Source organism: Cyclopterus lumpus, chromosome 10 (assembly GCF_009769545.1).
Source record: "Cyclopterus lumpus isolate fCycLum1 chromosome 10, fCycLum1.pri, whole genome shotgun sequence".
Classification (NCBI taxonomy): domain Eukaryota; kingdom Metazoa; phylum Chordata; class Actinopteri; order Perciformes; family Cyclopteridae; genus Cyclopterus; species Cyclopterus lumpus.
The window spans coordinates 22,508,079-22,533,099 of NC_046975.1; the positions used below are offsets into that span (position 1 = coordinate 22,508,079).

Sequence of the window (25,021 nt, forward strand, 5' to 3'; positions counted from 1 at the left end):
CTCATGTGTGTTGAACTACTCCTTTAAAATGAGTGTGACAATGACCTTTTGGCTTGAAAAGCCAGAGAAAAGAGACAGTATACGGCTTGTTTATCTATTGTTGCTGCGTTAATATGGATGTTTGCTTATTATGGGATGCAGGGAGACCGGCACCCACCTCTTGATGCAACACATCCAGTGGCGCTGCTGCTGACAGAGCCACTCAAACTGCTCCGCGGTCCCCTGCAGCTTCCTCAGACTGCCCTCGTTGTCCTGCTGCAGCTCCCTCACCTGGAAGACCAACACAATGTTCAACCGGGGATGAAGATCAAGACAGCGTGGGAAGCAGAAAGGGCGTAACGACGTTGGGGCCTGGACGGGGGGGAAAAAGGCCTCGATCGTGGGGGGGGGGGGGGGGGTGGGGGGGAGGGGGGGGAACTCTTGAACTCGGTGCCGTCATCTGGGAAGATGAGCGAACACGGGGGTGGGGTGGGGGTCTTTAATCTCCGACTCCCCCGGACCGACTTTATCCGTTATCCCGCATATAAATGTTCTGATGAAGTTTCTCGCTGGCGGGCCGGTCTGTTGTTTTTTTTTCCGTTCCGCTCCTTCTTTCAAGAGGAGATAGTTGCAGAGAGTTTGGATTCTTTCCCTGTTTGATGGACTGGTTGAAACAGAGCGGGTGCCAAGGAAGGGAGTGCGTCCTTGGAAGCCAAGTGTAAATAAAAAAAAAAAAATACAAAATTCTAAAAAAATAAAGTTGTGTAGGAATGTTTTTCCCTAATGCTCCGACTCGACGCACGTTAATACGAACCTCGTGCCCAGAAAAAAGACAAATCTGAATAAGTGCCTTCTCTCAAATTTGGACACAGAACATAAATTTGATTTTTTTTTTTTTTTACGTTTCATTAAATTAATTATTCAAAATCCAGCGGGTGGATTTGTTATTGTCTGTTTTTAAACTGGCGCGCTGACACCTTGACCTGTTAACCCGTTTGCTTCTGATTGGAGGAGCTGGCAGCAGCAGGATGTTGGCTGCACGCTCGACAACGAGAAAATACCTCGATTTGTTTTTATACATTATAAAACCCATTAAAATCCCATTTGTCTATTTATGGACAAACAGAGAGGACCAAAGCAGCGGTGCCACAAAGTGTCCAATCCTGACACCTGCTGGACAAAAGTCACATTACAACCAATTTTACTTTTATTCTTGTTTTGTTGGATGCTGAGGGGTTGTTTACATATTTGGTTTGTTGTTGATTCATTTGTGTGAATAATCTCCTGTAAATGAAACTAGTCTTTAGTCATTATTAATATATAGTACACAAACTGCAATCGCATGTTATTTTATATACTGAACTTATTGTCATATTGGGATGGACAATACATTTATTTATTTTAGCTCTCAAGCAGTTTAGAACACCAATTACTATCTTCATGTCACTGAAAAAACTAATTATTAGTATTATTATTGTGCTCTCTGTATCAAAATTGTTAGTGGATAAGTGATATGAACTTTAAACAAACTTTAATCAAACGTTTGTCTACATTAGCTCAAACAATGGGCAGAACATTTAATGGGAATCTATTTTTTATATTGATTAATTGTTCTAAATGATTCTTGAAAGTAGTGTTCATCAAATATGCATCAAAACACGTATTATATTATATTAGATTAGATTAGATCAACTTTATTCATCCCTGGGGATTTCTTTGTTGCAGCAGCAAGCATGTTTACAATATATACAATATAATTAAATTAAATAGCAGGGCATATTACATTCAAGAATTTAAATAATAAAGGAAATTAAAAAAATATAATGAATAAATTAAATTAAAATAACTCTTAATATGGATATTTTATGCTGATGGGGTCGTTTTTCTTTAAAGGTTTTGATTAATTGTGACTCTCACAGTCGTTTCTGTTCTTTACCACCTTGGTTTATAGTGGAAATAGCGTTCAAAACACACACATATATATATATATATATATATATATATATATATATATATATGGATATTGATATAGATATTGTGTGCTGATGTTTTGATTAATTGTGACTCTCACAGTGTGTTTCTGTTCTTTACCTCCTTCTGATGAGCGGAGCGTAAATCCTCCATCTTCTCCGTCAGCGTTCTGTTGGTGCCTTGCAGCTCCTCCAGCTCGGCTGTCTTCCTGTTGGGGACCAACACAAAAACACTTTTGTTATCTCATCTGTGTTTACTCACAACAACAAAAACAATCGTCAAAATGATGCACTAATTTCTTCTTTTTTTTTTGCATTCCATTTTTATAGCGCTTTTCAAGGTACTCAAATACACTTTACATAACATATTTAAAACATCCTAAAAGCTATACAATAAAAATAACTACAATTACAATAAAAACAATAACTAAAAACAATAAGAACATAGAGCACACAATCACACATTAAAAGGTGAGCAGGCGAGCAGCAGAGTTCTGGATGTATTGGAGTTTATTTAGGATTTTGGATGATGTGCCATAAAGAATACTATCGCAGTAGTCAATTCTGGAGGCGACGAAGGCGTGGATCAAAGTTTCAGCAGCAGATGAGGAGAGTGAAGGGCGGAGGACGGCCTGAGATGTTCTTTTTTAAGTGAAAGGAGGAAGTTCTGGTGATTTGTTTGACGTGATGTTTCAAAGGAGAGGTCGCTGTCGAACGTGACTCCGAGGTTTGCGGATGCGTGGGGGAGGAAGACGGAGTGGAGTCGTCGACGGTGAGGCAGAAGATGTAATTTATCACAGTTGAGTTTAAGAAACCAAGAGGGAGCAGGTAGAGGACGAATAGAAGAGGACCCAGCACCAAACCCTGGGGGACGCCGCGAGACAGAGGAGCGGTGGAGGGAGGCGCAGCTGTCGATGCTGATGGATTGTTGTCTTGGGTGAGAGAGTAGATGGGATCCAGGATACAGGTGGAGCTTCTCTTTCCTGTTGTGAAGGAAGAGAGCTCCAATGGGGACACGGGGAGAACTTAGCAAGGGGCCTGAGGGGTGAATTTGGGGAGGGCGGGTGGAGAGATGGAAAGGGCGCGGCAGGTGTTCAGGTTGCTGTAAATTATGTCAATTTTTTTTTGTTTTGAAGCATGAGAGGAAAGAGTTGCACTTGGAGGTGTTGTCCCTGGGTTTGAGAAGCTTGTTTATTGTTGAGAAGAGAGCCCTTTTGGGTTAGAGGAGCCGGAGTGGGTGAGGTGTGAGTCGTAGGTGGACCGGGCTGAGATGAAGTAGTCAGAGTGGGCTTGGAGATGGACTGTTAAACCTTGAGTCTTTCAAGCCGGGGCGCTTACAGGATTTTCATGTGTTGGGAGTTCAGGAGTACACCAGGGAGCTGAGTGAGCGAATGAGACCGTTCTGGTTTTAATGGGAGCCAGCTGATCAAGACAGGAGGAGAGCGTGTTGTTGTAGTAGTTTACGAGATCGGAGGGCTTATCAGACAGCGGGGGAGGGGGGAGGCAGACGTGGTACTGGCAAGAGAGGCTGAAGGAGTTGTGGGAGGGGGGTAGATAACACTGGGACCAGAGAGTTTGAAGGCAAGATGTTCAAAAGAATGAATGGCAGGAATGGGAATGGTGGTATAGACAGCAGCAACGCCCCCTCCCACGCCCCTCAGGACAAGGTTTATCCATGTATGTGAATCCTGTGGGGGGGGGGGGGTGGTCTGGTTTAGTGAGAACTAGTCCTGGGGTTTTTATGTGAGGCAGAGAAAATCAAGGTTTTAGTGTCCGTTATGTATTCATTCAGAATGAGGCTTTTAGATGACGTTGTGATAGGCTGTGAGGACTGAGGATCTAGTTAAGGGGAAAAACTCATTTTAAAGGCCAATGTAAAAATATATATATATATATATAAACCTCCCTGTTATTGTTAAGATTTCTCTCATCTTCTTGACTAGAAAGCCGACTCTCCGCGGGGGGGTTTGAAGGCGAGGCCGCTGCATTTCGGCTGACTTCAGATCGCAGGTTGGAACTCGATGTTTTCTTTCCGTCTTGGGTCGACGGTTTGAGGAGAAGTTTGCAGAGCGGCAGCCCGGTGACAGCTTCACTTGGAGATGGTAATCAAGCTTGTGTTACACCGTCTGCGGCCTTATCTGGGTTAATGTTTGCTTTGAGATGTTCCTCGGTTTGAACAGCTGGGCGGAACGTGGAGGAATGCGTTTGAGAATCAAACCCGTGACGATTCTACACCGTTTAAGAAAACAAGGAGCTATTTCCTCCAGAGGAACAGGTCACCATCCCCCCCCCCCCCCCCCCCCCCCCCCCCCCCCCTCCGTCTGAAGCACAGGGAAGGAGTGTACTCTTTAGCTATGAACTCGTGCACATTCATATTGACATCACCACCATGGATGCAATATAAGTGGATACACAGCAATTAATCGGTTAATTCTTCTTGTCAATTCATTATCTTATCTGTAAAATCAGAGAAGTGGGCGTGCCTGAGCAGCTCCGCCTGCAGGCCCCCCGTCAGCGCGGCTCTGCGGTGGGCCTCGACGCGCAGCTCCGTCTGGAGGCCCACCGCCACCGCGGCCCTGTGCTGGGCCTCGGCGTGCAGCTCCTCCACCAGGCCCTCCATCTGCACCTCGGAGCTCTGCAGGCACAGCAGCTCCGAGCCGACCTGCCGCAGCAGCTCGCCGTCGCGGGAGCTCGCCTCCGCCAGCAGGACCACGCGCTGCTGCAGCAGGTCCACCAGGTGCTGCAGGGGAGACACACACACACACACACACACACACACACACACCTGATAACACCCACTCACGTAAATCTTTTTAAACACACAAATACAGTTTTATGGCTTTTATTGTTCAATGTTCACTGCTTAGTTCACTACAGTTTTAACTTTCTCTTCCTAAAGGTTCATGCAATACGGTCCAAATGTACACAAACGGCACACATTATCCACGCATATATATATATATATATATATATATATATATATATATAAACGAGTTTGAGACGAGCCCGAACCCGAACCTGACTTCATATCTAATGTGGGCAAAGTGAGTCACACGCTCCACGTCTCCAAACAAATACCATGGAGGGTTGTTACTGTGAAGCAGGGATGAATCTCAAGAGGTTGTTACTGGCTCGTGAAGGAAGAAGAGACAAAACTACGAGGATTTATTACATTTTCTTCATGGTTTTGTCTCGTCTTCCTTTTTCTTTCTCTCCCTTGCCTGTAAAAGCATTGAAATAAAGCAGTCGGAGACTAAATACCTCTAGAGAGGGGAACTGCTCGCAGCTCAAAACTTGTGCAACTTTTGTTGAATTTGAGCCAAAAAAACACAGCGAGGGAATTAAAAAAAAAAAAAAAAGGGTTGGTAACCACAGCCAAAGCCCCCGAATGTACACGATGTTAACGCTGGCTCTTACTGGTAGCCTAATCCCAGTGTAATTTACAGTAATAGGAAGCCGGCTGGAAGGGTCACGGCTATGTGCATTTAAATTATGGGATTGTAATGAGGTTAAAACGCTACAAGATTAAATTACACAAATTAAAAACAAAAAAAAAGCAAACAAAAAAAAAACACTGAATTGGACGGCAGTTAACAAGCCGTCAGGTAAGTGTTCACCTCACCGAGACTCTAATTGTAACATCAAATAGAGCCGACTGTTGGGGATTTGGTGGAAGTCGCTCACGGAGGTTTTTTTTTGGTTTCACGGCACATTTACTTGTTTTTCTGCATTTCTACATCTGGTAAAGGAAGAAAGAGCCAGACGCCGGTTACATTAAACCGCCACATTTTCATCTCGGGATACCTTTGATGTTTTAAAGTGGAATAATTTGTGGAACGGTGGCTGAATATTTGGGGATTAAAGATGGGGAGAAGATGCTTTTTTTTTTTTTTTTTTTGGGACAGGGAAACTAGAACCATCAGTCTATCTATTAAACTCTCTGTTTATATTATGAATAATATAAACAGGCTACAAAATAAATATATATATATATATACCGTGAAAGCCTGAACACGGAGACGACCTAAGAGGCTTTATGCTGACGCCTCGGAGGTTAACGGATATATTAGTTTTGAAACTTGAGGTTATTTATGCAACCCGGGCAAAGATGGTGGTGGAGACCAAAATGGAGGAAAAAAAAAAAAGGAAAAAAGAGTGAAAATTGGATTTCCATACGCATTTCTTTCTTTGTCTCGTGCTGCATTATGTGATCACTTTTGTCTTCGAGGCGGCGTTCAGCACACACACGTATTTAGTCCACGTGGGTTATAATAAAAGCGCGACGCTCAACGGCGTGGTAGCGACCTGTCAATCACGAGGTAGCCCCGCCCTAAAACATACCCTGATGCATATGTGACTCTAAGTGAAACCATAGGAGGCCATGAGAGCCGTGAGAGTGAACCAAGTCACGTTACAGATGCTGAACAGGATCTCATATAAGTGCGATGACCCCCCCCCCCCCCACCCCGAGCCAAACAACGAGGTCATTCCTGTCCCCGCTCACCTGCTGCCGGTGGATCTTGCCGATGAGATGCTCCTCTCTCGCCCTGAGCTCCACGTTCATCTGCTCCTGGCGGCGCAGTCGAGCGGCGGCGGCCTCCAGGTCGCTCCGCAGCTTCCTGTCCCGGTCTCTGGCCACCAGGGACTCCCTGTCCAGCACCGCTGCAGCCAACAAAACCACAGGACCACCAGAGGATCTGCTGGATGTGTTCCACTCGGGATGCGTTTTGTCATGAACGGTGATGACAAAGTGTGTTTTCTTTTTGGAACACTTTCCCATTCCTCTCACCTCCTCACACTGCACTTGTGTGTCCTCAATTCTTTTCACACACATTTTTCTTGGGTCTCAGCTCTGCGGCCGTCCTCATCTCTCACTTCATTGTCCACATTCATGTACATACTGTCGATGGGGCTTATCGTTAGATAATAATGTCCATTATTATTCATTTTAACTTTCTGTGTCCTCATCTCACCTTCATTTTATTCATTTTCAGTGCACGTAGTCACTGTGAAGTTTTGAATCATTTTTGGGCTTTCATAAAGTGAAAACACACTGCAAGAGTGTGAAAATTGCAACCTGTCAATCACCTTGTAGCCCCGCCCTAAAGCGTACCCTGCTTTTCTGGTCTGTTTGACTCTAAATGGACCATAATGTATTAAATGAACACCGTGCTGTAATGAAGAAGACTTGTTTTCCTGCATGCCGGAGTCCCTAAAAAGTCTTGGAATTGCATGAATTTTTGGATATGACTGGAAAGTTGAGACTCTTGTGGATCCAAAGAGCCACAAGTGTAATAATATGTGACAATGCCAGATCCCACAGGAGCTGCAGCAGCACTACGCTTGTCAAATGACACTTTACACCACATTGCTCCTTTAATTATAGAATCTCTGACTCGATTAATAATAATAAAAACCCTGTGAGTTAGAGGAGACCTCAACGGACTGACATGGTCATAGTGGCAGTGACACCAGACCGTGCACAGTGCACAGGTGTGACTTCATTCTTACCTTTGTCGTGAGCCAGCCGGGTGCACTTGGCCGTCAGATACTGGATCTGACTGTAGTCCTCGTCCCTGTGCGCTCGGAAGAACCTCCTCATGACGGACCCCGCCGCGTTCGGGCCGCTCTCGGCTCTCACTCCGATTCCCTCGGTTTACAGACTTCTCCGGCTTCCCATGATCCTCAGGGGCAGGGCAGGTGTGTCCCTACACGGCGTGCACGGCCCCCCCCCCCGTGATATTTACCTCTCTCTTAAAGAAGAAGAACAAGAGCGTGCCTACAGAGGGCAAGTTTAGGCCTCAATCTAAGCTGCTGTTTTCATAACACGGAGGCGTGCTGCCGTGTGTGTGTGTGTGTGTGTGTGTGTGTGTGTGTGTGTGTGTGTGTGTTCAGACCTGATGCATTTCGATCTGGCTCACTGTTCAAATAGAAAGGAACAAACCTCTCGACTTGTTATTCGTGCACAAGTTGAAGCCTCGATAAGCCGTTAAATGCAAATGCTAAAGTTCAGCACCCCACACACACGCACACACACACACACACACACACACACGCACACACACACACGCACACACACACCTCGAGGCGGCGACGCGGGCTTGTCGTGTCTCGCAGGCGGGCGTCTTCCCAGCAGCCGCCTCGGGTGAGCGCTTCTATTAGAGGGATTTTATACTGTGGGCACTTAATTACATTTTATGTTGTTTTTTTTTAGCAGGTTCGTATGTAAGAATAGAGTCTTAAAAATGTCTTATTTTTCCTAATTTCTCACGAGATGCTCCACTTAAAGAAGTCTGACACATGTATCCTCTGATTGTGTGTCACTAGCGGCACCTTTTAAGTGCTGTACTACAACATTTGAGGTACTTGTACATCACTTTTTGTTCTGCCCCTACAATTATTCAACAGCGTCGGTTAATATCAGAAAGGTGTTATTTTATTATTGTTATTGTCGTTTCTCACTCATATTTGAATATTTACAAACCAATCAATCGATCAATGAGGAAAATAATCACTAATACAGCCGGATACAAAATAGTAAAAATAAAAATGCTCCACCTCCAACAGTAAAATTATGCTTTTACGTTAATGCATAGTAATAATAATTTCATGATATATTATATAATATGTATGACAGTATTAGTACCTGTTGGTTGAATATTAAAGGACCATGCAGCTTGTTTTTAAATATTCATTTAGGTAATTAATCATTTCTATCAGGATGAATGAAGGATTTTTTCTTCATCTTTATTTAATGTGTCAGATTTTAAGAGTTTACACATTAAATGAAGTTAATCAGTCTGTTTTATAGCTTGTTAATTACAAATAACTAAATGCACAGAATGTCATTGTGCTCTATAAAACATGACTTATATTAAATATTCTCACTTTGAAAGTGTGATGTTGTGGCTCGTTGGTGCAAAAATATAATAAAATACACTATAAATGAGACTCTTTTTCGTCGCATGTCGCTGCAGTAACTTCTGACGCCAGCAGAGGGCGACAAAGCTCCTCCTCCCAGGAAAGACTCATCTTCATGCATTTATATTTGAATGTTCATTATTAGTTCCCTATCTTTTTATTGTTTAACTTGATATTGTTGTTTAACGAGATGATGGGGATTAATATTTCATATTAGCCATATCTTTCTGCCTGTGTGTATATATTATTGTATATATATTATTCAGTTACCGTAGGGTGTTTTATTTACTGTTTACTGCCTATTGTTTATATTTCATCTCACTATGTCTTGTGTGCACTTTACCCCTTTGCTGCTGTAACCCTGTACAGTTCATCACTGCGGGACTAATAACAGATTATCTTAATTAATCTTATAAAACAAGGTATGCATCGGTAGTCATTCACAAAAGGAGAGCATGTTTAAAAATGGCTGTTTATTAAAAAAGAAAACAAAAGAAAAAAAAGAAAAACCACCATGCTGACTTCTGCCTTCTTTAACCGAAAAAAAAAAGGTTGTCGATAGAAAAATGGCGTTAGAACATTTGACAACGAAGCGTCACGATTATTCAAATAAATAAATACAACATCCTCCCCCAAAATTTGCAAAGGGGGGGGGGGGGGGGGCAAAGCGTGACATTTCTCTCATTTCTCAGGAACTCATCCCGTCACATCGGGGAGTTTCAACGCTTTTTGACCCGTTGAGCTTCACGCGGCGTCATTCAGGCGCTCACCACAGGGCGGCGCTACGTAACAATGTGCACAAATCATGTCAGTAGTTTGCAATATTACTCAGAAGTTAAATACAATTTAAACGTGAAAATAAAAAGAAGCTTCCATCGCGCATTTGATACAATCAGTGCCTTCACTGAGGTCGTGACCTCTGGAAGAGTTGCGTAACAAGACAAGGAAGTTAAAATAAATAGTGAGGTTTTTAATGCCAAAGTGTTTGTGTGTGTGTCAGTATTTTGTTCCCTTTCTGCAGATTTCCAATGTGTATTTCACACCATATTGAGTTGTGTTCTTCTTTATCAATCGTTTGTGTTATTGTGACTGTGGCTTCAAATATAGCGATTAGCTTAGCATAAGGTTATCCTGGTTTTTTAAAACTTTTCTTTACAATTTTACATGTGGTTTTAAAAAGTGGATTTTGAAAGAACGTCTTGTCCTAAACTTTCATTGGAAATCTGCTGTGCATGGAAACCCCACACTAGAGCAACACATTGCACACATATTAGTCAGTATTAGTCCTGTTTTTTTTTTTTAATCTTCCAGAGAGCAAACTGAACCACACACACAAAAACAACCCCCACCCCAACATAAAGGAAGTGATCGACTCGTTACACAACCCAGTGGACAGATTTTCCTTCACACAGAAACACCTCAAAACAAATAAAATATATATATATTTTTTTATCATGACAATGCTGGTCTGAGGAAATGTGACGTTGTGTAATAAACCTAAAATGTGCTTTCTGGAAAGGGGAAAAACGGGACACCGAAGCACAGACGGCGGATGCTTTTATTTTGAAGGAGTCACACGGGCCGTAAGCTTTTTTTTTCCCTTTTTTTTTTTAAACATGTGACTCCTTCAAAATAAGTCTCGGCTTGGCTCGGCGTCTCACGAGGCCACTGTCCTCGAGCTAATCCCACGCTAGCTGGCGGCTACTTAAAAAGCTTTTCATGCTTTCTTGACCTGACACTGTGAAAAGGCCGCAGGAGTGAGGTCACGGCTCTAGTAGCATGAGCAGCCTGCAAAAACCAGCCTGCAAAAAACCAGCCTGCAAAAAACCAGCCTGCAAAAACCAGCCTGCAAAAAATCTGCCTGCAAAAACCAGCCTGCAAAAAATCTGCCTGCAAAAATCAGCGCGTCGGCTTAATTTGATCTCTGGAACGAGTCTTTCTTCTCTGCTCCTGAACATCGACCTTGTTGCAGACATTAGAGAATTGAAAGGGGGATTTTTTTTAATAAAGTGACACATATTTCCATCATTGGTCCCCGAACAGCTCACACATTTAACAGGGTTTGGTGGCAGTTCTTCCAGACCATCACAGCTTTTAGAGTTACATTAGCTTCATTTTCACCTTTTACTTTTGAGGGACCTTCAGTGTGATCGTGCCAAATGGAAACGAGAGCCTTTTTTTCCTTCTGCTAATCGTGGGCCATAAAATCTGTGCTTGGATCAGTTTTCTGCTGATTTTACACTTAAGACTGGAACAGCCCCAATCCGAGCTCTCCGTGTGGAGCAACTTCTTCCAGAGTGTTTAATAAATAGAGACGGCAGCCCTGTCCTTCTAGGTCAGATAAGAGTCTTTTCTTTGTTCACAGACAAAACAAAGCAGTAGTTTCAGCTCACACACAAATGGAGAACATTAAAAAAAAACAACACAGAAACTAAAATGAGAACAAATCCAACAGAAAGTCAGCGTTTCCCAATCCCACGAGTGTCAGTTCAATATAATGCAGGCGGTAAAAGAACAACCAAAGAAAAGAAAGTATTGCACTGGTTTGGTGTCAGTCTATGGATGGGCGGTCATCATATAAATAACAACAACAACAAGAACCAAACAGTAATGCCATAATAATAATAATAATAATAATAATAATGCTAATAAAAACCATTTAATAAAAACAATTTAACCCCCCCCCACCCCCCCTCTGCTGTTTTACCACTGCTGCCAACTGAAGTCGTCATTGGACCCAAAGACCATGAAGAAGCCCAGGATGGTCCCGAAGATGACGACGTTGCCCGTTAGCACGAGCGCACACGCCCCCCAGGCGATCTGTGGACCGACGCATCAATAATTCAGGTTAACAAATGCTGCTGCACATGTCTGCCCGCCTGGGGGGGGGGGGGGCAACGACGAGCAGTTCAGGATGCATAAGACTTCTGAGTATTAGTAGAATCAATAAACTGATGGTTTTCATCCTTTACTTCATATGCTTTTTTTTTTTTTTGTGTGTGTGTGTTCGAAACGCTTGTTTTCAGGGCTGCACAAATAAGCCAAATGTATTCCAATAACTACGATAATTACAAAGCAATTTCCAAATTGCAGGAGACACGGTATTTGTCAAGTGAAATGTGTGTCAAAATACCATTAAAAAAAAAAATTATATATATATATATACTGTATATAACATGCTCATCGAATTTAACAAATCGTCATAATATCGTCATTTTGCAATGTATTTTTTTTAATCAATAAAATCATTCAGGGCCTTCCTATTTTTGAACCTCGGTCCAAATAAATGACAGATTAAGAGTTGGATTTTAAGGTTTTTAGTGACGGGAAAGTTGCCATTTGTGTTTGTTGTCCACTAGATTATTATTATTTTTTTTATTTTTTTTTAAAGTAACGTGACTTACTACGTCAGCTCTGGCGAAGACGACGGGCAGGCCGAACGCCGAGATGACGATGCCCGTCGTGAGGAAGATGGCCAGCTCTTTGCAGGCGTTACTGGCCGAGTCCGTGTCGTCGACCACTCTCCGCGAGATGCAGTACGGGATGGGAGACAGGATGTAGAAGAAGAGGAGGAACAAGGGCCAGTATTTACTGCAGAGAGAGAGAGAGAGAGAGAGAGAGAGAGAGAGGTCAGTACATGCATGCTGTGATGATGAAGGAGGAAGTCAAGTGACCTGAAGGATAAATGTGTTGTATTGTGTGCTGCCACCACATATAGAGGAAAAGTGTGTTATATACATGTGCATAGTTTTATACGAGGCTTAAATTACAACCACAAAGATGACTTAGAGCGCACACACACACACACACACACACACACACACACGTCCGTCTCCCGGACACGAGTTACAAGAACGCCCGACGTGGATAGACACGGTGACCTTGTATTAACCGGTAGAAAGAAGACCGCAGACCGACGATAAGAGTACGACCACATTCCTTAAAGTAACCCGGCTTGAACTGGTGTATTTTATTCTATTACAACCTAATAACTGGTTTGCGTGTTTTGTTTTTAACATAAACACAAACGCTTTCCCCCGTGAAAGGTGGGGGGGGGGGTTTTCTGGGTTTTTGGGGAGTTTTTCCTGATCCGATGTGAGGTCCTGGGACAGGGATGTCGTATGTGTACAGATTGTAAAAGCCCTCTGAGGGTAATTTGTAATTTTGGGCTATATAAAATAAAGTGAATTGAATTAAAAGGTCTCCCTTACATTTAGTTATGATAGAGGTGTGCCTCAAGAGACATTTCACATCCCAGCGTCTACGAAATTTATTAAACGACAACAAAATAAAGCCCATGTACATATAATTTAACAATTAATTTGACTTTCTATAATAAACCATAAATAAGATAGTGTTTGAAGGGCACAAGCCTGTTTTATTAACAGTAAATGAATGTCTGCGACTTCCTACAGTCATTCATTAGCTGCCGATCCAATGATGATATCGGACTCCACTAATAAATATCCTCCATTGATTTTCTAACAGCCTTCTCCCAACACGTTCTGCTGGACTGAGGCCGACACTCGGCGTCATGACAATGGCTCGAATGGAAATTAGATTAGATCACGAGAGCCAAACCTCGAAGGTCTTTCTCGCGTCGGGGGGGGGGGGAGTGGAAAACCATGCCGCTGGAGCGGAACAGCAAAGATTTACAGGATTAAGAGGGGGGGGGGGCGCTTTCTTCTTACGTCGCTACCTATAAAAGCCACCTCCAGGGTAAAAAAAAAAAAGGAAAAGAAAAACAGAAAAGTAGCTGCACAGGTATAAATAACAACCCTTAAATCAACATAGTTCTGCAAATCACCTCGGATGTTTAACCGCTCTGAAGATGACTGGAGGGGCAGGAATCTAGTTCAAATTACCATCCCACAAATCACCACGGGACAAACCCCCCAGGGGCCATTTATAATATCCCGGCATAAGATGCCGAGCAGAGGATCGAGGAAAGTGTACACGTCGGACTGAACCGTAACTTTAGAGTCATCTTTGTCTCATGCAGCGGGGTTAATCCAGGCCCTCTGCGATCACACACCTGCATCTAAAGCTGTAAACCCATGATGGGATCACCCACGGTGCACCTGAGTGCCAAGTGGGAACACTGAAAACACACGTACGTGTGTGTGTGTGTGTGTGTGTCTCTCTGTGTGTGTGTGTGTGTTACTTACTCATACACAGGGAGGGCACATCCCAGCATGAGGAACATTAGGCCAATGGCCCCTCCGAAGGACAGGCTGATGAGAGCTAGAAGAGGAGACAAGAGGACATCAGCATGGACAATGTCACATAAAGCTTCTCTCATCAATCACAACCCCCCCCCCCCCCCCCCCCCCCCCCCCCCCCCTTCTCTTCTGTAGCCGCCCATGTGATGAATCAGCTGATATAATGCAGCTAGCATCGCATTATAACGGTAACTACTAAGTTATTGAACTACGACACACACAAACAGAGGGGAATGGCGTTAATTTGCAGCCTCGCAGTGACGCGTCACGTGCCCGAAGCGTCCATTCTATTGTTATAAAGCACATCATTGTGTTGCCTCGAGAAGGGAGACTGTGAAGCTAACGCTAGCGACTGTACTGGCCCTGCGGCTTCCTCGCGTCACCGTTAGCTGGCACATCCATCTTCAGAAGCGTTTACAGTTATATAAACTGCGCCAGGGGGGGTTTATTAAGAGGCGTTTTCCTTTACCTTTAATCCCGGCCATTTCTTCCTGGACACAAGCTCGACACGCGGCCCCGACGAACGACAACAGTCCGTTACACCGAACCTACAACCCTGGCTGCCGTGCTGCCTTCCGGAGCTACCAGAAATATGGGATTTCTAAGACACGCACAAACAAATCCGATTTCATTTGTTTATATATATATATATTTAAATGTAGAAGCTCACCGAGGCTCATATTTACTACTTTTACATACTGTACATTTTTGTATGTAAAAGCTCACCTAGCAAAAGCAGCGGTAGTACAATTCTCTATAGTTAAGAAGCCTTGATATTAAAGTAATCATGTGTCAAATAGAACCACTACTATTTCTTTCTTGTTGATCAAAATTATTCTGCTTTTCCTTTCTGTTTTACGTATAACGTCCCCAGTAAGTTACTGGGTTTTAATATAACGTCCCCAGTAAGTAACTTGGGTTTAGTATAACTTCCCAGTAAGCAACTGGGTTTTATTTAGTATAACTTCCCCAGTAAATATGGAGGACCACTTACTGATGCAGCACCACAGACTGCAGGCGGACTAACGGCTCTGCGAAAACCAAACTTTATAGGTCGTCTGTGAAGGCATCATTTCACCGAATAGTGAGAAACCAACGTCTATTTCCAAAGATCGAACGGAAAGTGTAATTATCAATAACTAAAACGTCGTGGTTCATCACTAATCTTCGGCTTGTGTATTTGTATGTTATTTTAAAAATGAATAATACATTGTTGTTATTACTATTATTATTATTATTATTATTATAATAACTTCTGACCCGGAAGTGTTCCTTTTTTCTACTTCCGCCGACTCCGTGAGCCCATTCCAGCCAAGATGGCGAGCGGAGGGGTCTCGGTGGCTTCGCTGTGGACCGAAGTGAACCGTTGCGGGCAGAATGGAGACTTTACGAGAGCCCTGAAAGCTGTGACTAAAAGTAGGTGTTTCACGCCTATCGGTCGTTACTCCCAACCCGGAAACGGGAGACGCGCGCTGCGGTAAAGTAGTAATTTACCCCCAGAAACGTGCCCTTTCTCCCCCGGTTAGTGACGTGTCCCTAGCCCTTGAGCTAGCTCAACATGGTCGGTGTCGAACCAGCTTTCCCAGTCAGCTGTCACAAAAAAAACGTTAAGCACGTGCAGTGACCGCTGGTTCTTCAGGTTTCAGTCGATAGCGTGTACCCCCCCCCTTTTTCATTTTAATGAATATGTGTGTGTTCTGTGTTGCCGCAGTACTCCATGAAAACAGGGACGATGTGACGGCTCTCCACTGTAAAACAGTCTGCCTCGTTCAGACCGGCAGCTTCAAAGAGGCGCTGAACGTCATGAACACACACTCAAAAGTGCTCGGCAGGTAATACACTAAACTGTGTGCTTATTGTCGTTGTTTAAAATGCATTATGTGCGAGTGGTGGACTGTGAGGAACAACTATCTGATTCAAATGCATTTATTAACATGCTAAATATTATTTGGGTTCCATCTTTGGTGATTTGTAAATTATAAATATTGTTTTTTTAAAACTGTTGGGAAGACATACAAAAGAGATTTGACATGTTTGACTGGTCTGTTGTTCAGATTTGTTTTGTAGAGCACATTCTTGCACAACAAAAATCAGCTCATAGTGTTTTTACATGAGGATTAAATAGTATTGAATAAGTAGTCAATACATGCAGAAAGCATGCAAACGCAAACATGTCCAGAAGTGGCTCGAGTTTGACCTCCAATCAGCAGAAAAGGCTGTTCCAATACGTGAGGAGCATAAGCGCTGAAGCTCCATCTGACCTGTTTAAGTTAAAGAAATGATCGACACTTTAATTGTTATTGAAAAGAATCAGTAATTGCTGCCCAGTTTTTTTAAAATATATAATCACACTCATTAGTTTGATGCAGGTATCTAAACGTAAAAAACAAATACTATAACTGAAAGCAACATTTGGCTGTGCTTGTTTCATGCTTTACTTTGGTTTATTTGATATGGGACATTACACATTAATAAAAAACATTTCTGTAAATGTGCCAAGAGGCTATTTTTCCATCTGTAGCCCCGAGAGGCAGATGTCACAAAACAAACCTAACAACATAAGATTACATATACAAGGTTTATACAATATTGATGCTTTTGCACACACAATTAATAGTGAGAATAGTGCATGTCCTCATTCAGGAGACTGTTAGACATTGTCAAGTACTAACAAGACAGAGGCTCACACATTCAGAACACACAAAGCAAATAAAATAAGGGAGAACTATGTTAAAATGAACAGAATAAAAACATCCATGTCAGAGGCTCGGAACATAAAAAGCATGCAGAGTAAATTAAATATATAAATCAGTCAGACGCAGCTAAACAACAACAAAAGACATGCATGCAGGTAGAATGATGGTTGACCAGCAAATTGAAGACATACAGACAGCTGACAACAGACGGATAACCGACGACAGACAGACAGACAGATTGAGGACAGTCAGGAGCAGTTGTGTTCTAATGCTGACAGAGCTGGGTACTAACTAACCATTTCTTTAATTGAGCTTTAAATTAACTGTATGTTTGTAGATCTCTGATGGATCCTGGAATGGAGTTGCAGTCTATTGCAGCTTGTACAGACATAACTTAGTAGCAACGTGAGTTGAGAGTCTGAATAATGTGTATTTCTCTTTTCCTCTCAGTGACGTTGTGTTTGAGAAGGCGTACAGCGAGTACCGGCTGAACAGAGTGGAGAGCGCCCTGAAGACCATCGAGGCTGCTCCCGAGCAAACGGACAAGCTGAAGGAGCTCTACGGTCAAGTGGTGAGGCTGTTTTTAAAAAAACAACACAGTATTATTACTGGATGCTCTCGATCTGTAGACCGTATGCTCTTGAGACTTTTCAGGGGAAAGAAAACGGCGTTCCTCTTTATGTGGAGCATCTTGTAAACGCCCACAATTTGTCCACAAGACATTTTTTTAATGACTGGATCTTTTGATGTGTCATGTAAAGACTACTTAATGTAAAGGGTCTCTTCTCATTGTCTAGTTGTACAGACTGGAGCGCTACGACGACTGCAAGTCCGTGTACACAGACCTGATCAGGAACTCCCAGGATGAGTACGAGGAGGAGAGGAAGACCAACCTCGCTGCTGTGGTGGCTTCTATGAGTCAGTGGGAGGAAGCTCCATTGGTAAGCTCCTATTCAATATGTAAACGTTGGTCTTTTTCTTCTTAAAACTGAGAAAAACAACGCAGAGCATAAAAAAATACAGTACAATGACTGGAAAGCTTATAATCAGCTACTTCTTCAAATATTTTTTACTTGTACGAAGAGCAAAGAAGAGGAGCTCAGACCATGCTCTAAGTCTTTACTGGATGTGTCACCGGGCAACTTATTGTATTATATGTTTTTTGACGTGTTGTATTTTCCTCTGCAGGAAGATCTAGGTCTTCCCGAGTCCACGTACGAGCTGTGCTACAATGCTGCCTGCGCTCTGATTGGCCAGGGACAGCTCACAGAGTCCTTCAATAAACTACGGCAAGCGGAGGGTCAGTCTCACTCCGTTCTACCTCCTCGCTGTGTCGTCCGTTCTTTCATTTGACATAAACTTGGTTGTTTTTCTTTCACAGAGCTTTGCAGAGTCTCATTGGCGGAAGATTCTGTGAGTGTTGCTTTTCTTTGGCACCTAAAAACATTTACGCACCATTCATGAAGTCGGAAGTCCTGAACACAATTCCCAGAAATAGTCTCGACAAAGTTTGAAATCAATAATTGTCATGGCCGCGTTGTCCCCCTTTATTCAGGATGTGACCGAGGAGGACATCGAGTCGGAGCTCGCCGTCATTCATTCTCAGATGGCGTACGTCATGCAGCTACAAGGTCGGACGGACGAGGCTCTGCAGCTCTACAACCAGGTCATCAAGCTCAAGTGAGTGCACGGTTCAATTCCTTTTTCTTTTTTTTAATGAGCTCCCAAAAGCAGGTGAAGGGAGAGTTGCACGGGTTGAAACGAGGATGTTGTTTTTATTTTTTTTTAAAGAAACGGTCAAACAAAGCAACGTGTACTAAAGCACGTCCCAACCACACTTTACACATATTGCACAACCAGAGGAGCAGAAGCCATATGATGCATCAGAGCAACACCATGTCAAATTCTTATTGATGGAGGCACGCACAAGTTTTTAAACGTATGTTCTTAATTTGCAGGCCGTCAGATGTGGGGCTGCTTGCTGTGACGGCCAACAATATCATCACAATAAATAAGGTGAGTGTGTTTCTCTGTGTGTGTGTGTGTGTGTGTGTGTGTGTGTGTGTGTGTGTGTGTGTGTGTGTGTGTGTGTGTGTGTGTGTGTGTGTGTGTGTGTGTGTGTGTGTGTGTGTGTGTGTGTGTGTGTGTGTGTGTGTGTGTGTGTGTGTGTGTGTGTGTGTGTGTGTGTGTGTGTGTGTGTGTGTGTGTGTGTGTGTGTGTGTGTGTGTGTGTGTGTGTGTGTGTGTGTGTGTGTGTGTGTGTGTGTGTGTGTGTGTGTGTGTGTGTGTGTGTGTGAGACACGATCTTACCAACGGAAATACTTCATCGTGACGGCATCACAAGAGTAAACTTGTTTTGATTGAAGCACTCGTCTGCTTTCACAGGACCAAAACGTGTTTGACTCCAAGAAGAAGGTGAAACTGACGAACGCCGAAGGTGTCGAGTACAAGCTGGCGAGGAAGCAGCTGCAGGCCATCGACTTCAACAAAGCCCTCCTGGCCATGTACACCAACCAGGTAGCTTCACCCGCCGCTGGCACTCGGAAGAAGAGGATACGATGTTTTCATTACTAATCAGGATTTTTTTGTTGTTGGCGTCAACAGGCGGACCAGTGCAGGAAACTGGCGTCCAGTCTCCAGTCCCAGAATCCGGGTCACCCGCGGCCGGTCCTCATCCAGGTGGCTCAGCTGTGCAGGGAGAAGCAGCACAGCCGGGCCATCGAGCTGCTCCAGGTACGAGGTGACGGACGCGGCTGCTTGTCGCGTCCTCAAAAAATATATATAATATATATTTTCTTTTCTTTACGATCACTTAGAAGTAAACCGACAACTTTGCTGATGTTTCCTTCCCACTTTTCATTCTATAAAACATGAATTATTTACTCAAGAATAATCTCACTGCTCTGACTTAAAGAGGTCAATATTAAATGTAAGACGTGACGATGTGCATCCATAGCCACAATAATAAAGCTCATTAAGTGCGATAAGCAGGATTTTATTAAATGATTTGGTTCAGTTTTATTTGCATTAAGTGTATTTTCTGATTATCATGTTTTTACCCACCGTCTTTTTGTTTTTCCAGCAATTCTCAGACCAACATCCAGAGAGCGCATCCGGCATCAAACTGACGATGGCTCAGCTCTATTTAATACAAGGTAACGGCGTGTTTATTGATTATCTTTGACGTTCCTCGTTTTAATAATTTAATGTGAAATGAAAGCGTGTTTTATTGTTTAATGGAAAAGTTAATTCAGTTTTTAATCGGCGGTGCTTAAATATGAATTGACAAGAAGAATTTAACAACTTTTTCTTTTGGTCCTCAGGTCACGTAACAAAAGCTTGTGATGTTCTGAGGTCCATCGAAGAGTTCAAGCACAAATCGGGGATGGTGAGTCCGTTTGACCTTTGACCTTTTCTGTTATGCACGTCGTCGTGCGTCACCGCCCGACATCTAAACGCTGTCGTTGACTCCTCCCAGATTTCAGCTCTGGTAACGATGTACGCCCACGAAGAAGACATCGACAGCGCCATCGAGATCTTCAAACAGGCTATTGATCACTACCAGTCCGAACAGGTCCGTGTCCCATTCTGTTGATGTGAACAAGTACGCGACCGCCTGGTTTTTGTGTGTGACCGACGGCCTCTTCTCACTCCCCCCCCCCCCCCCGCAGCCCGGATCTGCTGCACACTTGGCGCTCGTACGAGAAGCTGCCAATTTCAAACTGAAGTACGGACGGAAAAAAGAAGCCATTAGTGATCTGGAGCAGCTGTGGAAGTGAGTAACAGGCTTTAAAAGGGGACAGTTCGGGTGTTTTAATGTTATCGGTGTAATACCTTTTCTTTTATTTGTGTTGGTCTATGTTTGTCAGTTGTTGGGTTTTCTCCTTTCACGTCAACGAAGCTTCATTTGTCTCATTGTTCCCCGAACAGGCAAAACCCCAAAGACATCCACACGCTGGCACAACTCATCTCTGCGTATTCTCTGGTGGACACGGACAAAGCCAAATCGTATCCTTTTCATCTATAAATAGATAAATGTTTTTGTTTACTCTCAAACAAAAACACCCAGCGTTCTCTGATTTTCAACGTCTTAAATTGTGGTGAATTTAATACTTTTGGATTAATGTTGAGATGAAAAGAGGTGTATATAAGGACTCCACCTTGAACCTTGGGGGGGGGAATGTCACTAACAGGTTCGACTATTTTTCACATTTTATAGATAAAATGTTTAACTGCTTATTTGTGACGTTAACTGTCAGCCTTGGAAGACCACACCATATACTTTAATGACTAATATGATTATTTATATAATAACATAGAACACAGTATTGGAGCTCCATCATGTATCATCCAACCTGAGATTAATTGTATTTAATGTATGCTACAAACTGTTGTATAACATTGCAAACCTGAAAACTCTTAAGATGACGTTAAGAAAGTGAAAATAATAATAATAAGCTTTTATTTATATAGCACCTTTTTTTTAGCAGGTATTTAAAAACCCACAGGGCACACAAATGGCAAATATAATAAAATTCCGAAAAATAAAAGTTATTTGACACTTCTAGTAATGAATAAAACACGTTTATAGTGGTAAAACCCCTTTTTAAAGATGTACAAACAAGTATACACACTAAATGTAAAATAAATACAGTTAGAAAAAGGTGTAATAGATTAAAAGCGAGGTTCTCCTCGCCCCTGAAAGCGTTCCATGTGAAATGCACACCGGTTGCGTCCTCAGCGTTCCCCTCCAGCCTCAGCAAGCACCTCCCGTCCGCGGACACGATGGCCTTAAACGTGGACGTGGACGAGCTGGAGAACTCCATCGGCGCCACCTACGTCAGGAAAAAGGCCGCCAAGGTCACCGGAGAAAACCCTCCCAAAGAACAAACGTAAACGCCGATCTCTCTTTTCTCTTTTTCTTTGACGGCTTCTCTCTCTCGCCCCCCTTTTTTTAATGCTCACACGTCTGCATTTTGCTTTACAGCCAGCCGGGCGAGATCAAGAAGAAGAAGAAGAAGAAGAAGAAAGGTACGCCGCTACCCAAATGTTGTTTGTGTACATTAAGTTGCTAAACAGAGATGCATAATATCACAGTGCAGGAAGACGCCCACCTAAATAATATAATATACATAAGATATGACTATGTAATATTGATGACGAGTATTTTAAGGAGATTTGATGTATAATAGTTCCTTCAGGTGCGGTTTGGAAATGTGAAGATCTTAAAAACTGACTGAAAACAATCATTGTTAAATATAAAGTATATTGTTAAACTTCACGTCATACAAAGTGCATCCGTCACACCGTGTTGACTTCTATGGGATTTATTTCAACAACAACAAAAAAAATATATATATATAAATGAATGAATGAGAGAAAAATATTATAAATCATCTTATACGAGATGTTGTATATTGATTTTTTTTTTTAAATTCTTTTTTATTTTAGGCAAGCGGCCCAAGAACTGCGACCTCAACGCGACCCCTGACCTGGAGAGGTGGCTGCCCATGAAGGAGCGCACCTACTACAGGGGCAAGAAGAAGGGGAAGAAGAAGGACCAGATAGGAAAAGGCACGCAGGGGGCGACGGCGGGGGGGGCGGCGGAGCTGTGAGTACAGAAACCCAGTCATCAAGTTGACTGACTGCTTATTTTATTGTTATTTTTTTTATATATATATATATATATATATATATATATATATAAATAAATATAAATATAAATAAATAAATAAAAGAAACCTTCATCGTAACTTTTAGTATTTTTTTTTTTTTAAATCACAATTCTTCCTCTGTTCCAGGGATGCCAGTAAGACCGCCAGTAGCCCCCCTACCTCCCCTAGACCAGGGTCCGCGTCCGGGTCCTCTACGGCCGCCACCGCGGTCCCTCCGCGACAGCAGAAACCCGCGGCCTCGGGAGCCACGCGCAAGAAGGTACCGCAGAAGAAGAAGAAGGGAGGCAAAGGAGGCTGGTAGTCGGGGGAGGGAAGCGACGCACCGGACAAGAGGGGGAGGGGCCACACGGGATCCGCCCACGTCTCACCAAGAAATCATAAGCTTTTCTTTTTCTTTTTTTTATGTTTCTAGGTAAATTGTACTTTTTAATCCCGGCTATTCGTTTATACACGTGAAACCAAAAGCTCCCCCTCTGCTCTTCTACGTCGTTAAAAGTACAGGAGATGGTCATTAAAGGAAATTCACTTTTGGTTGCTCTGCAAAAGCGGACGGTTTCTTAAAGTGTGTTTTTTTTTTTTTTTTTTTTATAAACGTTTGACCTTCTCAAGTCACAATAAAATATAAAAATAAATGAACTGCGGATACTTATTTTATTTTTTTTTCATTAAAAAGGTCAGATGGAAGGAAAAAGGCTTTCTGGTTATTGTTTGGTCAACCAACGGCCCTCATCAGTGAAGTTTCAATTAAATCATTAAAATCATGTCGTCCATGACAACAAGAACCTTTTGTGGGACTTTTACGTTTTCATCTCGGCAACACAACATTTAATTCATCTCGGTATTTTTTTAATCTTGATTATTTTAATTGGGGGAAAAACAAACTACTTTCGCAAAGTAAATTGTCTTTAATATTTCTTGGATCTGAGTATTAAGATTATACTCTTGTTCCCTTAAAATTGTCCCTTTTTTGCTTTCAATCAGCTGCAACGTTGAAGAATATTTATTTTTTGAGTCTGTGTATTGGTCTAAATTCAAGACGAATAATTTAAGTTCTTGAATTAAATTCTGTCCGATGCATGTTTTAGGCCTTTTGTTAAGTCTTAATAAAACCCTTCACAATGACTCGTGACCCCTGTGGTTCATACAACGTTTAACTAGACTAACATTTAACTTCACCCACTTTTTAATGTAAAAACTGATTTTTCTTTCGAGCGAGTGGAGCCCCCTGGTGGTCACACAGTAGGTTGATTTATGTTATTTATTGATTGCAATAATCTGTTAAAATAAAACTTACTTTCAGAATAAAAGCATGTCATAAAACAGTTTAAGTTAAACACCGACAAGCTGGTGTCTGGAAAACATGCGACCTATAAATATACTACAATAAACATATAAAGTCTCAGCAATGTTTGTTCATATTTCTTAAGCTTTTAACAAATAATTATCTTGGTCTAATTCAGTGGCCCTTAATATGAACGACGAATGCTATGAGACAGAAAAAAACAATGTATTTCTGATTATCTTCAGATAACTCGAGTTTTACTTCCTAAATCTCTGTATACTAATACGAGAAGAGAGAGTTCCCCACTATCTTTGGCAGAATATATATATATATATCATTAAAATGATTCAACACTTTCTTTCAGGAGCTGTGAGGGAAGATGAATGGTAACATAATATGGGATATGTAGTTAACTTTGGGGACAATAGTAAGTAAAATATATTTATATAGCATTTTGTACAGACTGAAGTCAGTGCATGACAGGAGACTTTTAAAAATAATTTAGTTAATTTGTTAACTCTGATGCCAAATAAATCACCCTTTTGTCTAATAAATACATTTGGAGATTTTTGATGATTTCAAAAGTTGGAAATCTTAATGAATCTAGCCAATCAAGTAATTTCCCTAAATGTTCTTGAAACAAAGACATGGGATAAGATGGTGGTCTGTAAATTACCATGCGGTAAGTCACACAGTTGTTTACTAAACAGTCTAAATTGACATCTGGTACTTTCAGAAAGTTGGATGTCAAACTGTCTGCACTGTACATGCCGACGCCACCATGTTGTTGGCCTTGCAAAGCAACCGACGTGGGGTCGTTGCTGCTGTAAGACGGACAACTTTTAAATGTGTAGTCTACGGCAGGGGTATTCAACTAAAATTCAGCGAGGTCCAGTGAGAGATAATTTCCTCATGCAAATTTTAAATAATACATACTCTAAGAATAAATACATTATCTTCTAAAAGTACTTAATTTTTTATGTAATTTATGTTGTGGGAACAATAAACGTGTAACATATGTATAGGGCAGGGAAGAAGTTGACTCAGATGATGGTATATTTTCCAGCATTTATTTATTTAAAACGAAAACAGCGACCCCAAGTGGACAAAATAAATAACTGCGTCAGCAGGCCCAGCGAACATTATAACTTTAAACAAAAGGAAAAAACACCTGCAAAAGATAATAAAACACACCCATTGTCTTCTCTCTCTCATCTCCGCTTCCTAAACACGCAAAACAGAATTCATACAGAGAAAACATACAACCGGAAGTAGCA

General features: G+C 42.2%; 3 protein-coding genes across 3 annotated transcripts; 1 reads left to right on the forward strand and 2 right to left on the reverse strand.

The window, feature by feature from the left end:
* Nucleotides 1-41: 41 nt before the first annotated feature.
* LOC117737554 lies at nt 42-7,605 on the reverse strand. The gene is made up of 5 exons (XM_034543605.1): nt 7,461-7,605; nt 6,454-6,611; nt 4,433-4,689; nt 2,071-2,158; nt 42-270 (listed from the first exon to the last, which is right to left on the reverse strand). The coding sequence occupies exons 1-5, from the start codon at nt 7,549-7,551 to the stop codon at nt 109-111; spliced, it is 756 nt and encodes a 251-aa protein (XP_034399496.1). The 5' UTR covers nt 7,552-7,605; the 3' UTR covers nt 42-108.
* A 1,719-nt stretch (nt 7,606-9,324) lies between these two features.
* On the reverse strand, nt 9,325-14,669 carry LOC117737558 (leptin receptor overlapping transcript-like 1). Its single transcript, XM_034543609.1, has 4 exons — nt 14,562-14,669; nt 14,039-14,114; nt 12,275-12,461; nt 9,325-11,690 (listed from the first exon to the last, which is right to left on the reverse strand). Exons 1-4 carry the CDS (start codon nt 14,575-14,577, stop codon nt 11,574-11,576), a joined length of 396 nt encoding a protein of 131 aa, XP_034399500.1. The 5' UTR covers nt 14,578-14,669; the 3' UTR covers nt 9,325-11,573.
* A 696-nt stretch (nt 14,670-15,365) lies between these two features.
* On the forward strand, nt 15,366-23,584 carry LOC117737546 (signal recognition particle subunit SRP72-like). The gene is made up of 19 exons (XM_034543594.1): nt 15,366-15,508; nt 15,804-15,924; nt 17,239-17,359; nt 17,586-17,729; nt 17,977-18,088; nt 18,170-18,201; nt 18,344-18,468; nt 18,747-18,804; nt 19,173-19,304; nt 19,392-19,520; nt 19,870-19,942; nt 20,111-20,175; nt 20,266-20,361; nt 20,459-20,562; nt 20,718-20,795; nt 21,542-21,679; nt 21,775-21,818; nt 22,239-22,398; nt 22,589-23,584. The coding sequence occupies exons 1-19, from the start codon at nt 15,409-15,411 to the stop codon at nt 22,761-22,763; spliced, it is 2,007 nt and encodes a 668-aa protein (XP_034399485.1). The 5' UTR covers nt 15,366-15,408; the 3' UTR covers nt 22,764-23,584.
* Nucleotides 23,585-25,021: the final 1,437 nt, after the last annotated feature.